The 22,830-nt window shown below is 46.5% G+C and overlaps 1 protein-coding gene across 2 annotated transcripts; it reads right to left on the bottom strand.

Moving 5' to 3' along the window:
• Positions 1-987: 987 nt before the first annotated feature.
• On the bottom strand, positions 988-17,908 carry RBM43 (RNA binding motif protein 43). Of its 2 annotated transcripts, none has more exons than XM_033931917.1 (4): positions 17,559-17,908; positions 14,882-15,113; positions 6,973-7,076; positions 988-2,664 (listed from the first exon to the last, which is right to left on the bottom strand). In XM_033931917.1, exons 2-4 carry the CDS (start codon positions 15,057-15,059, stop codon positions 1,099-1,101), a joined length of 1,848 nt encoding a protein of 615 aa, XP_033787808.1. In that variant the 5' UTR covers positions 15,060-15,113; positions 17,559-17,908; the 3' UTR covers positions 988-1,098. The 2 variants fall into 2 exon arrangements, with proteins under 2 accessions (XP_033787808.1, XP_033787809.1); XM_033931918.1 differs by lacking the exon at positions 17,559-17,908 and adding an exon at positions 15,865-16,226.
• Positions 17,909-22,830: the final 4,922 nt, after the last annotated feature.

The following is a 22,830-nucleotide window of genomic DNA, read 5'->3' as shown; positions in this document are numbered from 1 at the left end:
TGGTGCGAGGCTCGGGCCGGTCCGGTACCGGAAGGAGCGGGGCCAATATGGTTGGCAACAGGTGCTGTAGTTGTTGCTGTAGCTGCTCCTGTAATTGAGTTTGGAGTATGGCCGCAATGCGGTCGTCCAGAGGAGGCACCGGTACCGCTTTTTTCTTTTTCGGTACCATAGGTGCTGCTCTACGCCCCGGCGATGAGGAGGCCGATGACGAGGCACTCACCGAAATCGAGGTGGAGCGTTTACGGGGTCGGCTGGATGCCGGGAGGACCGGTGTCGCCGCCGTGGCAGGAGTGCGCTCAAGGGAAGTGGAAGGCTTCTTAGCCAGCTTACCTGACGCCATCGACCCCGAGGAAGGATCAGGCGGTGTGGAGGTAGTCGGTGCCGACTTTAGCGGCGCCGTCGATGGTGTGGCAGACTCCATGGCAGATCCGGTGCCAAAAAGGATGTTCTGCTGGATCTGCCTATTCTTTAACGTACGTTTTTTAAGAGTAGCACAGCGGGTGCAGGTGTCAGCCCGATGCTCTGGACCCAGGCACTGTAAGCACCAATTGTGCGGGTCAGTGAGAGAGATCGGGCGTGCACACCGCTGGCACTTCTTAAAACCCGGCTGAGGGGGCATGAATGGAAACACGGCCTCCGCAAAATCAAACCCGGAGGCCTGTATGTTGGCAACAGGCCCCGCCGGGGCCGGCCAGAAAAATAAAGAAAAAGACAAATTAAATAATTTTTTTTTTTTTTTTTAGACGAAAAAGAAACCCGAAGGGAAAAAAGCAAAAAAGGAAGAAAATTACGCGAGCGGGAAGGCAAAGTAGAATATTTCAACAGCCGTTGAAAGCACATGCGTCTTCTTCGCTCCGCGGAAACGAAGAAAATGGGGACCACGCTCTCCTCCGTCGAGCGGGAAGGCATCCGTGCATGCGCGGTGCGGTCAACTAGAACTTTCTAGTTAAAAGTGTCCGTACCGGGACTCCGTCGGTGATGTCACCCATACGTTAAGAATATGCTGCCTGCTTGTCCTGGGATAATAATATATACCAGGAGAGGCGGAAACCATAAAACTAAAGCACAAATGATGAATGGTGAAAATATCACAGATATTTATCTTGACCATTTCTCTTTAATAGACTTTTTGTTTGACATGTCCAAAGTTTTCATCGTATTTCTGGCTGAGCTCCTTCCTCTCTCCAGTGGATTAGCCTGGGGTAGGCTTCTTTCTTGCCGTGCTGTTGTGGATATATGGGAAGATCCCAAAACTCCCTTGCTGTTGCCTCTTCCTTCAGAAGCTGTTCTTTTTGGCCTGTATCTGTTGAGAACTTCTGTGTCTGGAGAAGTCTTCTGAGCCTTCTTTGAAAATTCCTCATGTTCATATTTTGCATGGCTACCCAGGGAACATCTGAGGGCATCGTAAGTCATGCACTCAGAAACATCTCTGCTTCTCTTTTCTAAAGGAGGAGGACAGGATGAGTCCCTTCTGAATTTTGTTTTCACCAAATGTCCAACTGGATCTCCATGGCCTAGGTCACCAAGATCTGGAGGGCCCTCCCCTAGAAGTTTCTGATAAGCCTCATAAACTTCCCGTGAAGGTCCTATCAAGTGCAAATTGTCCTTACATCTCACAATCAGAGTACAGTATACTTCTCCTATCATCTTGCTTCTCTTAAGGATATCTGGCTGTTTCTCAAGCTGAAATCTAGAAAGAGGAATATCATAAGTCCTTAAGTACACCTGGGTGTTAGATAGGAGATCAGAAAAATTTTTAACAGCACTTTCTACAGACTTTGAGGAGAGCGAATGTGAAGTTAATGATATGTTGCAAATGTCACCTTGATCCTCTGTGTTCATCTCAACCGACTGGAAGTCCAGGATTGCATTGATCTCATGCTTTCTGAAAGCCTGTATGTAATTTAATGTGTCCCTGTCAGCAGTAAAACAATGAGAGAATCCAGGAGATGATGACCCTGCATCAGGCTTGGGGGTTAACGACCTGCTGCTACCTGCTGAATATTTCATACTCAATGGGGAAGGGGAGGAGGAGTAAGACTCAACTGAATTCCTTCTAAGGCCTTTAGCAGTTAGTAAACTCTGAAACTTCTCTTGCTGATCTGCAGTACCAGTCAATGAAATGCTGCCAAAACCACCAGAAGCAGAAACGGGCACCTCGCTAGGACTGAATCTAGCCTCAGGGAAAGCCTTCATGGGGTTACCTCGACTATGGGTTGGCAATGAATGGGATTCAAAGCTGTGCCTACTAGTGCGGGATCTAGGAGGCTCATTCTGATAGCTGTCCAACTGCAACCTGCCCATTCTTGTTGCCATTGAAAAGCCAGGTCCATGCATATAATCTATACTTCTTTCAGGTATCTGTCCGGTCTGGGCGAGTTCCTTCCTGCTCCATAAAGATCCTTCAGAATTAACTGTACTATGATTTTCAGTTAATTTATGTCTTTTAATCAACGGTGAAGGCGCACGTGGCCTCTTATTAGCACTAGCTAAGTACAGGAGTTCATCCCTAAGCTTCTTAAGTGCTGGGAAAGTTCCTTCAATCTCTATTTCCAACCCAGTCTCTGAAGAAACTCTGAATCCATGCTTCTTCACCAGCTGCTTCACGGCATCCTTGTCTCGGAACCAGTGTAGGTCCAGCGTGGTCCTCATGAACATGTATACCTGTCATAATATAAATGCATTGGAATTATTAAGATTAAGATAACAGAAATCTAATGGTTCAACATTACCAGAGCATAAACAAAACATGGTGACATCTCAGGCTTTATAATAGTCCAACATCAGATCTATCTGGGACATTATAAAGTAAGCTTTAAGATGATTATCTCAGACAGGATTTAGTTAGTTAGTTAATTTTATAGCCCGTTCTCCCCAGGAGCTCAGAACGGATGACAAGGATGCGTATACAGTAGTTTTCAGGATCAATAGCATACAAGCTACAGGATCAATAACGAGGAACAGAAAATTGAGATGGTTTTCAATAACATACAAGCTATGGGAAAACTAAGAACACACATGCTATAGTGAATCTACATGCTATAGGAGCCAGGGCTGTGAAGTCGGTAGATAAATCCTTCGACTCTGACTCCTCAGTTTCTGGTACCCATGACTCTGACTCCAACTCCAGGTACCCAAAACTGTCTCCGACTCCTCGACTCCAACTCCACAGCCCTGATAGGAACAGTACACACATTACAGAAAATTGACATGATTTAAAAAAAAAAAAAAAATATATATATATATATATATATATATATATATATACAGTGGTACCTTGGATTACGAGCATAATCCGTTCCAGGAGCATGCTCGTAATCCAAAATGCTCGTTTATCAAAGTGAGTTTCCCCATAGGAAATAATGGAAACTCGCTTTGATACGTTCCCACCCCCCCCCCCCCGATAACAGGCATCGCTCCCCCCCGCTCGTAAAGGCCCCCTCGCTCCAACCGCCCCCCCCCACCGCACGAACCGGCCCCCCCGCCAGTACAACTTAAATTTACCCACCTCCCCGTCTAGCACCAGCACCAGCACAGCTCGTGTGCCTAGAAGATCTTCCGGCTTCGGTTCATAGACAAAGCGCGCCTTTGTCCCGGCGCGCATTTGACCTGACACCTCCGGCTTCTGCCTGCCTTGAGCATGCATCTGTGCATGCTCAAGGACTTCTATTCTCCCTCTTGCCGAGAATCTCGGCGAGAGGGAGAATTAGAAGTCCTCGAGCATGCGCAGATGCATGCTCAAGGCAGGCAGGCAGAAGCCAGAGGTGTCAGGTCAAAAGCGCGCCGGGACAAAGGCGCGCTTTGTCTATGAACTGAAGCCAGAAGCCGGAAGATCTTCTAGGCACACAAGCTGTGACTGCGTGCCGGTGCTGGTGCTAGACGGGGAGGTGGGTAAATTTAAGTTATACTGGCAGGGGGGCCGGTTCGCGCGGTGGGGGGGGTGCCGGTTGGAGCGAGGGGGCCTTTGCGAGCAGGGGGAAGCGATGTCGGTTATCGGGGGGATGCTCGCAAATCGAGTCAACACTCGGTTTGCGAGTCAAAAGTTTGCTGAGTGTTTTGCTCGTCTTGCAAAACACTCGCAAGCAGGGTTACTCGCAAACTGAGGTTTGACTGTATATATATATATATATATATATATATATGACATACATGCTATGGGGATGGCAATTGGTGGGGGTATGAAAAGCATGGACAATCTATACCCAAGCTGCACAGGGACAGGAAGTTACGTCAACTACAAAGAGAGATAGAGACTTCAGTTCTTCTAAAAGAAGGTTTGTCCCTCCAGTCCTGAAGAAAGGACTATTAGATTCTGATGACTGTGCAAGTTTCTGGCCAATTTCTAAACTTACCACCTTCAACCGAGATCACAGAAAAAGGTAGCGATTTGCCAAGCTTGTAAGTTTTTAAGAGATGTGGGTGCTTTTCATGCTGGGTCATACCAATGGTCCATCAAGCCCAGTAGCCCGTTCTCATGGTGGCCAATCCAGGTCACTAGTACCTGGCCAAACCCCAAGGTGTAGCAATATTCCATGCTACCAATACAGGGCAAGCAGTGGCTTCCCCTATGTCTTTCTCAATAACAGACTATGGACTTTTCCTCCAGGAACTTGTCCAAACCTTTCTTAAAACCAGTTACGCTATCCGCTCTTACCACAACCTCTGGCAATGTGTTTGAGAGCTTAACTATTCTCTGAGTGAAAAAAATTTCCTCCAATTGGTTTTAAAAGTATTTCCCTGTAACTTCATCGAGTGCCCCCTAGTCTTTGTAATTTTTGATAGAGTGAAAAATCGATGCACTTGTACCCGTTCTATTCCACTCAGGATTTTGTAGACTTCAATCATATCTCTGTAAAAATTGCAACGACTCTTTTGTTGATGCTAAGAATATGAATAACTTCAGTTTCTTGTGTAATTTTTTTAAAGAATTTATTAAAAGTGTGTAGTGACTTTTGGGACACCCTGTATAATCAGCTGGCTGTGTAAGTCACAGAATAGGGCGGAGTGCTCAGCTTATTCAAATAACTGCTAGTATTCTGCGCATTTATACATGTGGCATGCAAATTTAGGCCCAATATTCCACCCAGCACTAAATATAACAGTACATTCAAACCCCAATGATATTTAAAATGGAGATAAGACCTCAGTGTCTAATAGGGATGTCCTGAAAAATACCACTCCCAGTTACGACAACCCTGCCTTAATTTTCAAACACTGAGGCAGGAAGGCACATCCTCAGTCAAAAATTCCAAAGACCAGTGGAAAAAAAAATACTTTTTTCATTTCAACTATTATATAAATATATCAGATCATCTTCACACTTATCTGACAAAGTAGTCTTCGCAGTGCTGGGCTTTAGAAGCAGGAAAACCCTGCAAAGTGGGGCATAAGCAAAGTGCAGAGCGGCTAATCAATCTCCGCCTGCACACGGTCACCACAATTTCCAACAGGGCTCCTCTGTTTCGCAAAAAGCTTCATCAGGGAATTGAGCATAAACGATCCAGCTTCGCCGACTATTGACATCCTTTCTTGCTTTTTGAGTTTTATGCAAATTTAGGCACCATATCATAGAATGAGAGGGCTAGTGTACCAGGTACATATATAAACACCTACTGTTATTCTATAATACACACACAGGGGAGACTCTCCAGCACTGGGGAAACAGTTCTAGAAAGCCACAACAGATCAAAAGATGCCAATGGACCAATTTCTGAAATCAAAATGTATCCGATATGGGTCTCTTGAAGCCCATGATGGTCTGCAGCTCTTGGGACCACAACTGTCTGCTTTTACCTCCCTCTGAGATGGTGCAGTCATTCTGAAACCAGCACATATGAGTAGAGGAAGCATAACATTTAAAAACAATGTCAGGAAGGCACATAAAGACAAAAGAAAAACCCTAAGACAAGAAGTTTAAAAAGTAAGCTAAATACCAGACTTGTCATTGATATGGAATGAATCTAACATGGCAGATCAAGGCCCAGTACGCTCAATCACCTTCCTCTCTGGTTCCCAGGCTTAAGCAACATCAGCTATTAAATTTGTTTCTGCAAAACCTTTACTTATTCATTATCATGGATTTCCTATCCAATTTAGACTTTAGTTCAAGGTGCTGGTCCTCCCCCTGTGCCTCTAACTCTCCGCCGGCCAACCTGCTGCTCGTGCCAGCCTCAGCTCTCCTCCTGAAGTCACTTCCTGGTCGTGGGACCAGGAGGTGACATCAGGGGGGAAAGACGAGGCCACCGCGGGCAGCAGGTTAGAAATGCTGCTCGGGCTGGTGAAATTAAAGAGATATGGGGGAAGAAAAGAGGCTCACATGTGGCGGAGGGATGGAGAAGAGGGCAGGAAGGGTTATACTACCTCCCCCCTCCCAGGTGCCCTACCCTCACTATGTCATCCGAGTGGAAAGGTGAGAATACAGATCTGGGAATCTATCAGTGATTTTACATTAGGCCTTTGTAGGACCCCAGAAAGAAAGAGATGGTAAGTCATTGCCCTAGAACATAAGAAGTTGCCGCTGCTGGGTCAGACCAGTTGTCCATCGTGCCCAGCAGTCCACTCCCACGACGGCCCCCAGGTCAAAGACCAGTGCCCTGAGACCAGCCCTACCTGCATACGTTCCAGTTGCCTAAATTTGTCTTGAATTCCTAGAGGGTGTTTTCCCCTATAATCGCCTCCAGAAGAGTGTTCCAGTTTTCCACCACTCTCTGGGTGAAGAACTTCCTTACGTTTGTACGGAATCTGTCCCCTTTTAACTTTAGAGAGTGCCTTCTCATTCTCTCTACCTTGGAGAGGGTAAACAATCTGCCTTTATCTACTAAGTTTATTCCCTTCAGTATCTTGAATGTTTAGATCATGTCCCCTCTCAGTCTCCTCTTTTCAAGGGAGAAGAGGCCCAGTTTCTCTAATCTCTCACAAGACATCATGTTTTTCCATCATATGAAAGCCAATTGGTTAAAATCTGATACCCACCTCAGCACCTGGAGTCTTAGGCCTCTCCACACGCCTCACATCCAAGTTATAGATCTTTCCATCCAGTTCCAGCCTGTGTTGTCTCCCCAAGATTCTCTCTGCCACTGTAGGAAAAAAACAAAAAACCCCAACAAACAATGAGACCATTGAGCCCCAAGATACAGGTAGTAGTATAGTGGCACAAAGAGCCCCCTCCAGTGGTGACAGATAAGAATGCGAGCTGATGAAAGGTCAGCAATGACTTAATAGTCAAAGCTTTTAACTTGTTACCAATTGTAATGACCCATGGGTGTAGGCATGGGGGGCCTGGGCTCCTCCAATTTGTGTTCAGGCCCTGCCAGCAGAAGTGTTCCTCCACTCACAATTGCTGCTGTGCTGAACCTCTCATCTTGCATGCTCAATTCTCATGAAACTGAGCATTTTAGGGGATGGAGCTCTCCTGCACATGCTCAGTTTTGTCAAAAGTAAGCATGCACTGTGGGGGAGGGGAAGAGGCCTGGCATGGAAGTAGCAGTGGCCTCAGGTGGAATAAGCACTTCTGCTGGCAGGGTTGGGGACCAAGGCCAGCTTAACCTATGGATCAGGTGAGGCTCTAGACCAGGGCACCACTGATAAAGGGCATAAAAATCCTAGTCTGGTCTACTTTCAGACTCCTAAAGGGATAGATGCTAGACTGGCATTTTGGCAACCTTCATCATCAGTGCCTTAAGCTGGGGGGGGGGGGGGCATCAATGTAGAAGTTGTCTCAAAGTGTCTTAATCCCTTGAACCAGCCCTGTTGGAGACCCTCACCAGTTCAGCCATGTGGGAGTCACAGGGAGGACAAAAGCAGCGGCAGGGTGAGGTAAAATTCTGAGTCCCCCACCTTGTGCTTTGGCTTCCTCAAAATTCAAGGTCTGGCTACATGCATGTAATGACCAGTAGAGCTAGTCCTGCAAACAGCAGTGAATCCTACACGCCTGAGCTATCTGGCTTAAATTAAAAAAGCAGAACTACAGAATCAGAATAATTACTGAAGGGATATTGTATCATTCAGTCTGATGCAACAAATGTTTGTGGAATCAGAGACAGTAGACAGCAATCTTGTGCAGTTTCCTTCAGCCAATATCAAGACTTCCCAGGGTCAGCAATTTCCAGTGAGGGAACAACTGTATCTTCAGATATAACTTAGCCCTAACACCAGTAATGTTCTTTGTGAAAAAAAACTTCCATAAGATGGTTGCAGTGTCAGAGAGAGACGAGTAAAGACTTCTGCCACCTGGGGGAGGCAGAGATGCTGGCTAGCCCAGAGGTGGGCAACCATGTCCATAGAGGGCCACAACCCAGTCAGGTTTTCAAAATTTCCACAATGATTGTGCATGAGATCTATTTGCCTACACTGGAAGCAGTACCTTTAAATCGATCTCAAAAACTGACCAAGGGGAGGAGAGTATGGCGCAGTGTTTAAAGCTACAGCCTCAGCACCCTGGAGTTGTGGGTTCAAACCCAAGCTGCTCCCTGTGACCCTGGGCAAGTCACTTAATCCTACCATTGCCCTAGGTACATAAGACCAATGGTCCATCAAGCCCAGTAGCCCGTTCTCATGGTGGCCAATCCGGGTCACAAGTACCTGGCCAAAACCCAAGGTGTAGCAATATTCCATGCTACCAATCCAATAACAGACTATGGACTTTTCCTCCAGGAACTTGTCCAAACCTTTCTTAAAACCAGCTACAATATCTGCTCTTACCACATCCTCTGGCAACGCATTCCAGAGCTTAACTATTCTCTAAGTGAAAAAAAATTTCCTCCTATTGGTTTTAAAAGTATTTCCGTGTAACTTCATCGAGTGTCCCCTAGTCTTTGTAATTTTTGATGGAGCCCTAAAGAAGTCCCTGATTGGCTCAGGTGCCTCAGACCCCTCCCAAGAGGGGAGGAACATGAGGCGCCTGAGTTTAATATCTAATACATGTGACAGACACATTGGGGACATAATTTTCCATTCCAAAATTAACCATTCCAAAATTAACCATTTAACAGGCGGGGTGTCGGGTCGTGCCGTTTGGGGGGGTGAGTTGCGTCTGATTTGGGGGGGTTGGGGGCAGCAGCAGGAGGGGAAGCCGCGTTGGGGGAGGCGCAAATTTTGGACAGGCTTGCCTGTCTTTTTATTTATTTATTTTTTTTATGGGGCAGATATTTTGCGTGTGTAACACACGCAAAATATCTGTGCCATGGAAAAAAAGAAATAAAAAAAAGACAGGCAGGCCTGTCAAAAAATCAGCAGACCTGTCGGTAACACAGTTACCGACAGGTCTGCAGCAGTCGGGTTTGTCAGTAGTAAAACCCGATTCAAAATAGCCAAGCAATTGTTAGTGAATCAATCGCTTGGCTATTTTGCATGGGGTTTTACTAATTTGCACGGGAGAATCGGGATCGGATCGCTACACTGGTTAGTGAATCTGGTCAGAAGGAAATCGGGTTGGAGAGGGCTCTCAAACCGATCGGTACACAACTGGTTTGCTTAGTGAAATCTAGCTCCTTGTGTTCTTCATCCCTCACCCTATATGTCTGGCTGTCCAAGTTAGACTGTAAGCTCTTCCGAGATGTGACAGTCTATTAAATGCGTATGCCTTTCAGAGCTATAGAAGTGATAAATAGTAGTAGCAGTACTTTAGTATCACTGTGAAAAACTAATAATACAGAGGGTGTGAGGCTAACAAAAAAAAAAAAAACCGCAGAGCTGAAGGGTACACATTATCCAGAACCATCCAAGCCCTCCAGGAAGGATGCCAAGGGTAAGCAGACACACCAGGCTTCCACCATGAGCAGGCCTGTGAAAAGGGAGCCAGGTTACAATCTTTGAAAGTTAATCAACAAAAAATGTGTCACCCCCCTCCCCCCCTTCTCATGTAACTCCGTCTTTTCTTCCTGTCACAGCAGCTCATGTGAATGCAGCATTTCATCCCTCCCTGGGTCTCCTTGCCTCCTGTGCACCCCCTTTTCTCTAACCTGTATGTCACAAAATGATGAGAAGCCCTGCAAGGTCACATGAGGGTCAAAGGGCATCAAGTTGCAGCTGCCCCAACTCTGGATTTTTTTTGACTTTGGCTCAACTTGCTGTAGTCACGGTTCCCTCTGCCCTGTGCATATCAAAGCAGGAAAGTGAGAGTAAATGAGACCCTGCCAAAACTGAGGCCTGACACTACACATGCACACACTCCAGTGTTCAAAACAAGGAAGGGTGAGGGAGGGGCAGACTGTGCGATGGTATTTTTACCATGTGTGATAATTCCATGTCAGCTGCACCCACCCGCTCTCCCAACCCACCCACCCCCAACAAAAATATCAAATATCTTAACAAATATAGAATTGATGGTATATATCTGACTGTTTTGGGTTTTTTTATATTACTGTTAAAAGGAAACCAAGAACATAAATAGGAAAAAATGACACCTAACATATGAGGAAGAAGATCAGGAGTCTGACACAAGTGAAAACATTCATCTCTCATGCTACCCAGCCCAGCAAATGTCACACATTTGGGTGACCCTCTTGACAGGAGGCTTTTCAACAAATGCATCCACTGGACATCTGTTATATGCAAAGCAGGGTGGGTATCATGAAAACCGGATTGACTGTGGGGGGTCATCGAAACAGGCTTGGGAAGCGCTGTTCTAATTTTTCCCCTCCTTTGCAAAGCCACTCTAGCGTTTTAGCGCCAGCCACGGCGGTAACAGCTCAGGCGCTCATGGGAATTCTATGAGCGTCAGAGCTGTTACTGTGGCAGCCAGCACTAAAAGTGCTAGCGCGGCTTTGTAGAGGAAGGGGGGGGTCATAGAAACATAGAAAGATGACGGCAGATAAGGGCTACAGCCCATCAAGTCTGCCCACCCCATTTGCCCACCCTCTTAAGTCTACTGACCCCCTAAAGTATAATTGTAATTATACTGTCACTCTACTGACCTGCTCATTCAAGTCCATACCCTAGTGACCCTATCCCTTGGCATGACCCTCGTAGGGATCCCACATAGGTATCCCATTTGTTCTTGAAGTCTGGGATGCTGCGTGCCTCGACCACCTGCACTGGAAGCTTGTTCCAATGCTCAATCACTCTCTCCGTGAAGAAGTACTTCCTGGCGTCTCCACGAAACTTCCCTCCCCTGAGTTTGAGCGGATGTCCTCTTGTGGTCGAGGGTCCCTTGAGAAGAAAGACATCATCTTCCACCTCGACCCGTCCCGTGATGTACTTAAATGTCTCAATCATGTCTCCCCTCTCCCTACGCTCTTCGAGAGTGTAGAGCTGCGATTTGCTCAGTCTTTCTTCGTAGCCCCGAGACCATCCTGGTGGCCATCCGCTGAACTGATTCAATTCTGAGCACATCCTTACGGTAATGTGGTCTCCAGAATTGCACACAGTATTCCAGATGAGGTCTCACCATGGGTCTATCTATCAAGTCACAATTATTGGGATTAAAGGGCAAATTCTATAAGAAGCGCCCAAAAGTTAGGCGCCTATATAGGCACCGTTAAGCACGATTCAAGTAAAATTGAGTGCTGTTTAGTGAATCGCGCTGAACGGCACCTATTTTGGAGGCGCCCATTAAATAGGACATCTCTAGGCACAGCTTAAGCACAGTGATTCTGTAAGAAGGCGCCTAACACGTAGCCACGCCCACGCCTAACATGCAGAGCGCCTAGGTTTTGGAAGGCCGCCTACATTTTTAGAGGCCCCTTATTACAGAATCACGCTTTCTTGATAGGCGCCTAGGTTTCAATCAGTGCCAATTAAAAACCTTAATTGAGTTTCTTGGTCAATTTTAGATAGGCGCCTTCCCATCCCTAAAATTATGCCACTTCAATAGATTTCTCGACAAAACCTTTGCTTACCAGGCGGCTAAGCTGAACCCTTGGCTTGCCCAAATGATTCTCGAGGCCCCCTCTTACCTTAGTTTTAGAAAACTTCTCAAAACGCACCTCTTCCGTGAACAGGGCTTTTAATCCCCCTTGCCCCCTGCTTCTCCCCTTTCCCACTCTCCCCGTTCCTTCCACTCCCTCTCCTCCCCCCCCCACTCCATACCTGGTCTCACTCTCGTGATCGCTTACCAACCCTACCTTATCTCTCTTCCCACTACCTCTGCTAAATCTCAGTTATAGAGTTCCCACGCCCCCCTCTTCATTGCCTGTAATTTTGTTAAAATTTTGTAATTCCGTGTGTCACCGCGGACCTTAATTTAATGTATGTGAACCGCCTAGAACTTTTTGGGTATGGCAGTATACAAGAATAAATTATTATTATTATTATTATCTAGGTGGGCGCCTCCGAAATAGGTGCCTAACTTTAGGCGCGGGTTACAGAATTTGGGCCTAAGTGCCTTTATGAAGAAATTCACCCAAAGTGGTGTACAGCAGGTAGTTTGACCTAAAATTTTAGCAAAGGCAAAGGCAATGGCATCGGACACAAATGCCTCCAGCTAAGTTCACTTTAGTTAACACCCGCCACCCTCTTGAGTCTTTTTATTAAACAAAAGACCAACTCCCTGGTCCCTGGAATAAAAGTAAAAAAACACATGAACATACTTGTACAGTACAGCAGACAAAGGAGCCGAGTAAAATCCTTGCTCAGGTCTCATGTCCTGCAGCCTGGCCGTGGCTGGGTTACCAGGGAACAGTGCACACAACAAACACCCTGGCACCCAGCCCAAAACCCAACGGTCGCCTGCTGAAAGCTCGGACACAGGATCCCGCCCCGCCCACTCCGAAGAGGGGCACAGAAATGCCAGGGCTGCACATCGGTGGGGGTGTTTCAGGGTCGCCCAATGCCATGCAAATTAACCGTGGGGGGGGCCAGTATTTAAACTCTATCCACCGCTTCTTTTTAAACTCCAGCTGCAGCGTTTAAAGTTACACTAGGATATTCAGCGTCAGCCGATGTCCAGGTATTAGCACTGAACATCAAGATACAGCGACGACCCGCCCCGCAAATTCCAGAGAACCGTGACATTCGATGCCACTCTGGGGAAAGGAATCCAGATGTCAGGACAGCTTTTTAACTAAATTATCTGCACACCGGCACAGAATATCACCAATCTCCGGATAAAACCCGGTTTCGCCCCCAGATCACCCCAGCGCTCTCCACACAACATCAGGGCCGTCTGTGGGACTTTCAGTGGATGACCCCCTGTTAGTGTCACTTATCCAGCTAGCAGGCGCTGCTACCCAGATCAGCAGCCTTGAAAAATCAGGCCATGTGCTTCTAGCCATATGTACGCAAATGTACATGTCATGAATATTTACTGTGGATATCCAGAACACCAGCCTTGTTGGCAGCTCTTGCTGAGAACAGAATCAACTATGCTCCTTGATTCTGCCTTATCTTATGCCGCTCTGCCACTATCTCATCATGTTACTATCTATACACCTCAGTCCTGCCTTACCTCACACTTTACTGTGTCAACATCAAAGTAGCCTAATGGTTAGTTCAGTGGCCTGAGAACGGGGGGATCTGGGCTCAGTTCCCACTACAGCTACTTGTGACTCTGGGCAAGTCGCCTAACCTTCCACTGCCTCAGCTATATAATAAAACTAGAAAGCCCAGCCTAATATATATAATAACCTATATAATAAGCAAACCGCTTTAACTATAATCACAGAAAGATGGTATATCAAATCCCATCCCCCTTTTCTTCCCCTAATGCCTGTGTTGTCCCGAGACTGGCATAGCTTGTTCTTGGAGATAAATTTTCATTTAATTTAATTCTTATATACCGCTAATAACCGTGAGGTATAAATGTATCCATCCCACCTTAGACAAATAATATATTTCTCAAAGGCTGCTTTAGAGCAGTGCTTCTAAACTCGGGCCTGGAGTACCCCCCTGGCCAGTCAGGTTTTCAGGATATCTGCAATGAATATGCATGAAAGAAATTAGCATATAATGGAGGCAGTGTATGCAAATCAGGTTTATTCTTTTCTTGATCGTGACGGGAATAGCTATCCAAATGGTCACACATAACTGGAAGAGCCACGACAGAATAAATTACACATTTTGGTGGGCAAATGTGTTTTACCACATATAAATATGAGAATGAATGCAGAATGTAAGGGGTTTAGTAGTTCATTTAATAAAGTGTGGAGCCCATTGACTACATTTGTTACCTCACAATAAGGGTCATGTATCTCTCCTTTTCTTAGTTTTCCTTACACATCCAGGGTGTGTGGGTGGGGGGAAGGAAATGCATTTTGAGGATTAAAATTACTTAATTATGATATTGTAATCACATCATATGTCTTATTGTATTAATAATTGGGAGGAGGGTGGGAGAAAATTAATGTTTTATGTATTATTTGTGTAGTTAATAGTGCGTTTTAAGCAGTATTTTATGTTCAATTAATTGTATTGCACTGTCAAAGTTTGAAAATCAATAAAGATTAAAAAAAAAAAAAAGTTTATGGGTATTCATTTTGGATATCCTGGAAACTAGCCCCCCCCCCCATGCAATAAATGGAAAAGAGAGGGAATTGAAATATGATACCTTTCCCTTTCCCATGCACCTCAGTCCTGATTTACCTTATGTTGCTGTGCCACCATCTATGCACCTGGGCTAACTGCTGAGTTTCTCTCTATGCAGAGAATGACACGGGGACAAATTCCACCACCCCCGCAGGAACTCATTTTCCCATTCCGTCCTGGCGAGTTCTTTTCCTGTCGTTGCCCCATTCCTGCAAGCTCTATCCTCTTCTGCACAAGCCTCAAACACTTTAAAATCATAAGTGCTCAAGGTTTGTGTGATTAAGACGGAGCTTACAGGAATGGGGAAGGAAGAAAATTTGTGGGGGACGAGACGGGGAGAAATCGAGTTCCTGCAGGGACGGGGACAACCCTCTACCTCAATGTGACATGCACCCTCCCATTTCTTCCCTGGCTCCATTACCTTCCTTCTCTTGAAATGTTAGAAGCGCCACACCGGCTTCCTCAGTGGGGTACTTCAGCTCCAGAACTTCCCCTCCACCATTTCTGGGTCGTAGAAAGTGGATGAGGAGCTTGTCGTGCATCCTGTCATCCGATGTGACGCTGGGGACGCTGTGAATGCGGAGGGTCCTGGCATCCATGCCCTGCCAGCCTCTGGATGAGCTTCAGCAGTGCAGGAGGGGGGGCTCGGTCAGCTGCAGCAACAGGAAAATCGTTTACATGGGATATCACAGCTTTTCAAATTTTAGCATTCCCGTCTTAAAGAAACAAACTGAAGCAATTTATCGGGAGGGGGGGAGGGGGAACAAATTACAGAAAGCAGCCTATGTACACAGAACATTGATATCTATTGTGGGTACTCAAACAGGCTTGTAGAATTCACATAAAATAGCATGAGTTTTCATTTGTTTTAAAGTCACAGTAAATGATGGAAGAACTTCATGATCCATCCAGTCTGCCCAACAAGGAGACCAGAGACCTGTTCATCATTCTGGGTAGGCTCAGGTCAACCCATGTTTAAAATGCTGGCTGTGAAGTCACCACCATGCCAACCATGACGGATCACGCTGCTGAGTTGACCACTAACTCGTGGCAACGTGCACAGCGAGTCATCCACCCTGTGGTATTTCCTGGCTGAGTACAGGCGTGATTTGACATTGCCTTCTTCCATGCAGCGTGTGGCTCCCCAACGCGGGGCCCCTCAGGCGATCTCCCATCCAGGTACTGGCCAAGCCCAACCCTGCTTAGTTTCCGATAAGTAAAATCGGGCCTACTCAGGCCAGGCCATAAGCACACGCCAACCAACGTGATGGGGATTATAAGCGGTGTATTGCTGACAGCATTCAACTCATCAGTCAAGATCCTTTCCCCTCCCTCCTAAGCTGCACAGTTCCCCTGCTCGCAGTATGTCTCAATAAAATGATCAGTACACTGAAGTTGTCGAACCTTCACTTGTCTCTCGCCACATGCAGGATACAGACTGTGCAAGTCAGCCAAGCATCGGCTTCCATTCCGTCTAATCGCCTTCTCCAGGCACTGACGGATGCCTTAATCCGTCTCTCCCCTCTGACCACTCAACCTACGAAAAATGGGACAGCCAGGAGGATCGGCAGAGTGCCAAAACAGGACTTTCAAGTTATTCTTCTTGGCTCTAAGCAAATACCTACTAAGGGATTGATATTCAAAGTGATTTAAACGGCCAGGAGAGGATGGACCCTGCAAAGGCCCAGTTAACCACTGGACCAGGTGAGGCTTTGGCCCAGGGCACCAGTGATTAAGAGTGCCAAAGTACTCAGCCTCTGACCTCACCTGGTCTATAGGTGAAGCCTTTTTCTCCCACCCTGAGTCCAGTCTCTCGTCTTCTTTCTTCCCCATCTCCGCTGGTGGCAGAAGCCTTAGCGGCATGACAGGTTGCCTTCAGCCAGCCCCTGGGTCTTTGCCACCCCTGCCTCTTTTGATTAAATTTCCTGTGGGTGGGATGCGGCAGAAGGAAGATCCAGGGGCTGGCTGAAGGCAGCCTGTCAGGCTGCTGCTGCTGCTAGCAACTGACATTTTTAAAAATTTATTTATTCATTTATTTTGCCCATCCTCCCAAAGAGGTGAGGGAGCAGTGCTGGACACGAGGGAAGGATAACAGAGGAGGCAGGGGCAGAGATGCTGAACTTGCAGGGGAGAGAAGGGAGGGTGTACCAGAAGCAATGCAATTGGGGGAGGGGCACCGCTAAAGCAAGTTGATTTAAGGCACCACTGTCCCTTGAGCCAGCCCTGACTATGCAGCTATTTAATCTGTTATCATTTGACTTACACACTGCGTTATTGTTAACAGAGCCTCATTGCTATGTAAGTACATAACTTGCATTAGAAAATCACAAGGAGCACCAGCAATACAAGCAGGATTTGAACCCCGCTTTCCCTGGTTCTTGCTGCTCTACGCCAACAACAAAGGCATAATTTAAACCAGCAAAAAAAGTGTGTTTGGTCTGAGGCACTGCAGCATATTGTCATATTTAGAACCTAGGTTGGAGTTCTGGGTTAAGGGCCAGCTAGAGATGCTACAGGGCCCATGCTCACTGCTCCTAAGGAGACACATTTAGGGACCTTGATGGTCAGGGTCCAGAGGGAGCTCTGATGCCTGGACCCCCCCTGCCCACCTGGCCTATTACTCTAACTCAGGGGTGTCCAATGTCGGTCCTCGAGGGCCGCATTCCAGTCGGGTTTTCAGGATTTCCCCAATGAATATGCATTGAAAGCAGTGCATGCACACAGATCTCATGCATATTCATTGGGGAAATCCTGAAAACCCGACTGGATTGCGGCCCTCGAGGACCGACATTGGACACCCCTGCGAGTCTAACTGGACAAAGGGAGTTTGCAGGGGATGCAAAATGGGGGGAGGGAAGGGGGGAGCAATCCTAGGCAGACGTAAATGAAAGGTCATGGCTAGGTGGTGGAGCTCAGCAGAAAGCCCAAAGGAGGAGGGAGGAGACGGTCCTATTTCCTTCGTCTCCCCAAACAACAGAAATCCAAACTAAGGGGCGACACACATGACAGTCCCTGCCTTTTCCAGAGATTTAGGAATTCTCACTTCACTCCCCCCCCCCCCCAGGGGACCTTTAAAAACCCATCGCACAACAACCAACCTTCCTCTCCCCCCAGGGGCAAACGGAGCAATCGTCCGATCTCCACGCTCCCGCCCCCAGCTGATCGGCGCGCTACCGCCGGGTCGGCAGCCCGTAGGCTCGGCTGTAAGGCGGCGGCGCGCGGTCGTCGCCCTCCCGCGCAGAAGCGAAAGCGAAAGTCGTGCTCTTCCACCGCCCCGAAGCTTTCATTTTCTGGCTGGAGCCGCCTTCCTCTTGGGGGGGGGGGAGGGGGGCTGCTCTCGCCAGGGGTAAATGCAGACGACAGATTTAAGGGAGCTCAGAAAAGGGCCAGATCAAGCCTTTGGTGGACCCCCCTTGGGGTCGTTGCCACAAACGGGAGCCCACGTGGTGGTGATGATAGTGGAGGAGGAGGAAGAGGAAGAGGAAGCATTTATTTCATTCATAGGGAGTTCAGAATAGGCGAAACACACAGAAAATACAGCCCGAACAGGTTATATAATCTGACAGTTTACAGAACAATTTTAGATACAAGGTTGTGTCCTAATTCTGTACATACTAGGTAAGGGTCACTCTAATATCAATAAACGTAAAATAGAGTTCAGAGGTTAAAGTTTGCCATAGTTAACCTCAACAGTGTACGTTTTTCAGTGCAAGTTTTTATCCTAACTAGACACACATTAGGGACCTAATGATACTACACTTACACTTGATCTTAGCCAAAAGGCTACTTAATGTACAGTTAAAAACATAAGAAGTTGCCTCCACTGGGTCAGACCAGAGGTCCATCGCGCCCAGCGGTCCGCTCCCGTGGCGGCCCATCAGGCCTATGACCTGTGAAGTGGTCCCTGACTATTCCTATAACCTACCTCTACTTCTATCTGTACCCCTCAATCCCCTTATCCTTTAGGAACCTATCTAAACCTTCCTTGAACCCCTGTAGCTCTAGCCCAGTGGTTCCCAACCCTGTCCTGGTGGACCACCAGGCCAATCGGGTTTTCAAGATAGCGCTAATGAATATGCATGGGGCAGATTTGCATGCCTGGCACTTCCATTATATGCAAATCTCTCTCATGCATATTTATTAGGGCTAACTTGAAAACCCGATTGGCCTGGTGCTCCTCCAGGACAGGGTTGGGAACCACTGCTCTAGCCCAGTGGTTCCCAACCCTGTCCTGGAGGAACACCAGGCCAATTGGGTTTTCAGGCTAGCCCTAATGAATATGCATGAAGCAAATTTGCATGCCTATCACTTCCATCATATGCAAATCTCTCTCATACATATTCATTAGGGCTAGCCTGAAAACCCAATTGGCCTGGTGTTCCTCCAGGACAGGGTTGGGAATCACTGCTCTAGCCTATCACAACCTCCGGAAGCGCGTTCCATGTGTCCACCACCCTCTGGGTAAAAAAGAACTTCCTAGCGTTTGTTCTAAACCTGTCCCCTTTCAATTTCTGCCATAGTTACACTTCTCCCTCCGTATTTGCTGTGATAGGGGATTAACAGAACTGCGAATATGTTATTCGCTGTTTTCTATTAAAAACCATTGTGAATATGGTGAAACCGCGAATCACACGTTGGGAGGCCTGGCCTGTTCCTGAAGGAGAGGCAAAACACGGTGAAGAAAGTGCCGGGAATCGGCGATTTTCTCTTCAAAACGCTTGGACTCAGCGATTTCTCTGCAAGCTGATGTAATTTGGGAGGAGGAGCCAGCAAGCTAAAAACCGCGAATGCTGAAACCGCGAATATGGAGGGAGAAGTGTACACTGGAAGATGTTTTAATACCAGTTTTTTTCTAACATGATACATACTGGGACCTAGTACCAATATACTTCACCTACCAACTGGAGGTTAATCCAAGGGGTGGGAGGACTAGATGGTAGGACAGGGGCAGACTGACAGTGATCCGGGTCCCATGGCAATCAAAGTGATCAGAGTAGACTAGATGGAGGAGCCATGGGGAAAATGGCCCTTGGGCACTGGTCTGTTGTCCCTGTGGTCATACACAGCATGCAGATGTCTTGAAGAAATTTACCAGTCATATCAAAAGGGAAGCGTATAGCGGCCTGCTTTTTTAGCAGGACGGGGGTCTTACCCCCTAACTCTTGAGAGAAGACTTTTGAATAATTTAAAGAACTTTTAGAATGAAGGAGTTGCAGATCAAGCCATGAGGCACTCCATCATAAGTGAGCAGCTAGGAAGTTTAAGATACACAGGAGTTACAGGCCTGCTCAGTGGCACAGATGCACCATGTGGATGGTTCTAGCAGGGGGATTTCTATTTCTTTGCTCAGCAGGGTCTGGGGAATGCTATATTAGTCTCGGAGGGGGAGGGGGGTTAGGGAGTTAACACAAAAACATGATGGCAGATAAAGGTCAAATGGCCTATCCAGTCTGCCCATCCGCAGAAAACATTATCTCTTTCTCTCTGAGAGATCCCACGTGACTATCCCACGCCTTCTTGAATTCAGACACAGCCTCTGTCTCCACCACTTCTTCTGGGAGACTGTTCCATGCATCTACCACCCTTTCTGTATAAATGAATTTCCTTTACTCCGGAGCCTATCACTTCTTAACTTCATCCTCTCATTCCAGAGCTTCCTTTCAATTGAAAGAACTCGACTCATGCACATTTACGCCACATAGGTGTTTAAACGTCTCTATCATATCTCCCCTCTCCCTCCTGTCCTTTAAAGCAGTGTTTTTCAACCGCTGTTCCGCAGCACACTAGTGTGCCGCGAGATGTTGCCTGGTGTGCCGCAGGGCCGCCGGGCCCGGAGCTGACAGGGGGCCCGAGGCAGGGGCGCCAGTAGCTCGCCAAGGCAAAGTGAGTCGATCACCCAGGACTCACTTTGTCTTGGCGATCTAATCTATCGAGCCGATAAGTCTTCTTCTCCCCGACGTCAATTCTGTAGTTGGAGAGGAAGTTCGGGCCAGCCAATCGCTGCCTGGCTGGGCGGAACTTCCTCTCCGATTGCAGAATTGACGTCAGGGAGAGCATGCGTCGGCGTCGGCTTTGGGGCCTGTTATCCATTGGTGGGTCCTGTTCCCCGATGGCAGCAGCAGTGGCTTGGGGAACGGCAGGGAGAAAGAAAGAAAGGGGGCAGGCAGGGAAACGGAAGGAAAGAAGAGAAACAGAAAAAAAGAAAGAAAGGTCAGGGAGAGAGGAAGAAAAAGTTGGGGGAGGGAATGAGGTGTGGAGGAGAGAAAGCATACAGGCTGATAGAAGGGAAGAAAGATTGGATGCACAGTCAGAAGAAGAAAGTGCAACCAGAAATCACCAGACAAGGTAGGAAAAATGATTTTATTTTAAATTTAGCAAAGTGGAGGCAGTATTACCACAGTTTTCAAAGGAATTTGCCCAAATAACTTAATAGTTAACTGGGTAAATTCCCAGAGATGAAAACTTCCCTTCACTTACTATGCACAGTTCTGAATTTATATCTGCTGTCTATATTTTACAATATGGTCCCCTTTTACTAAACCACAATAGTGGTTTTTAGCGCAGGGAGCCTATGAGCGTCAAGAGCAGCGCTGGACATTCAGCGAGCTCCCTGCGCTAAAAACTGCTATTGTGGTTTAATAAAAAGGATGGAGGGTATATTTGTCTATTTTTGTATGCTATAAAAACCAAATACAGAGAGAGACTGAGAGCTGTTGACGAAGAGCTACGTGTGTGTCTTTCTTCGATTCCAGCCAGAATATCAGCTTTGTGTTCAGCCAAACAGGCCCAGGTTTCGCACTGAATAAAGTATTTTATAATTTTTATTTCGTAATAAAGTAATTATAAAATACTTTATTTGTGTTTATTTGATTCCTATTCAAGAGAATTACTTTATATATAGTCAATATAAGCAGAGAGTTAAATTTTTTAACATTTTCTAATGGTGGTGTGCCTCGTGATTTTTTTCATGAAACAAGTGTGCCTTTGCCCAAAAAAGGTTGAAAAACACTGCTTTAAAGTATACATATTGAGATCTTTAAGTCTGTCCCCATACGCCTTATGATGAAGACCACACAGCATTTTAGTAGCCTTCCTCTGGACTGACTCCTTTTATATCTTTTTGAAGGTGCGGCCTCCAGAATTGTACACAATATTCTAAATGAGGTCACATCAATACCTCCTTTTTCCAACTGGCCATACCTCTTCCTATGCACCCTAGCATCCTTCTAGCTTTTGCCGTAACCATTTCAACTTGTTTGTCCACCTTAAGATCATCACATACAATCACATCCAAGTCCCGTTCTTCTGTCGTGCACACAAGTTCTTCACTCCCTAAACTGTACCGTTCCTTTGGTTTTTTTTGCAAGTACACTTCTCCCTCTGTATCCGTGGGGGTTAGGTGCAGACTGCAGAGCCAGACTGCAAAGTGTGAAAAATCACAAATAATTTTTTTGCCAGCTCTGACCCACCCCCGCCTCTCTTCTGCGTCCCTGGAACCTTACCTGGTGGTCTAGCAGTGAAGCGGGGTAGGACCTATCTTCCTATGCTCCTGCCCCATGCATAGCCGTCATCAGAATGACGGCTCTGCACGGGCAGGAGCATAGGAAGATCGGTACTGCCCCGCTTCACCGCTAGACCACCAGGTAAGGTTCCGGGGAGGCTCAGATGGCTTAAAAATAGCACGAAAATTGAAAATTGATCTAAAAAAAAAAATCACAAATAACTGAATCCGCGGATACTGAAACCGCAGATTCGGAGGGAGAAGTGTACAGAATTTTAGGCCAATTTCACTCATCAATGTAGACGCTAAAATTGATGCTAAGATGTTGACGAATTGCTTGCAAAAATGTTTACTACTATTATCCATTCAGATCAAAATGGCTGTCTTGTGTTAACACAAGAATATTTACTAATGTATTAACGTTTGCACAGGGTAAGACCAGGCAACAACATTTAGCGATGGCATTAGATGCAGAAAAAGCTTTTGATCATATAGAGTGGGCTTTATGGTTGCCGTTTTGAGCTTGTTTGGCTTCCCAATAGAATTTGTAAATATGGTTAAAATTTTGTACACTGTACCCTCTACAAGGATTTATTTAAATAATAAATTTTCTGCTCCATTTTATCCCTCTCGAGGTACAAGAAAGGGTTGTCCACTTTTACCTTTGCTATTTAATTTGGCTCTGGAACCACTGCTGATTGCGTTCCATTGTAATCCAAATATTAGGGGTGTGCCCTATGGTATATCAGAGATTTAAGCTCTCTGCTTATGCTGATGATAAATTACTATACAACACACCTAATTTGATCCAGCATATAATGTACATGGTATTGACCTACTCTTTTGTATAAACGTAATAGCTCTAAATC

Source organism: Geotrypetes seraphini, chromosome 2 (assembly GCF_902459505.1).
Source record: "Geotrypetes seraphini chromosome 2, aGeoSer1.1, whole genome shotgun sequence".
NCBI classification, from domain to species: domain Eukaryota; kingdom Metazoa; phylum Chordata; class Amphibia; order Gymnophiona; family Dermophiidae; genus Geotrypetes; species Geotrypetes seraphini.
The sequence above is the reverse complement of the archived record's forward strand: the minus strand, read 5'-3'. Positions and strand labels throughout refer to the sequence as shown.

Excerpts from the sequence above, each read along its gene's own strand:
- RBM43 (XM_033931917.1), bottom strand. The coding sequence starts at position 15,059 with ATGGATGCCAGGACCCTCCGCATTCACAGCGTCCCCAGCGTCACATCG. Across the intron at positions 7,077-14,881 it reads AACATTTCAAGAGAAGGAAG|TGGCAGAGAGAATCTTGGGG; the intron begins GTAATGGAGCCA and ends TTTTTCCTACAG. Across the intron at positions 2,665-6,972 it reads CTAAGACTCCAGGTGCTGAG|GTATACATGTTCATGAGGAC; the intron begins GTGGGTATCAGA and ends ATATTATGACAG.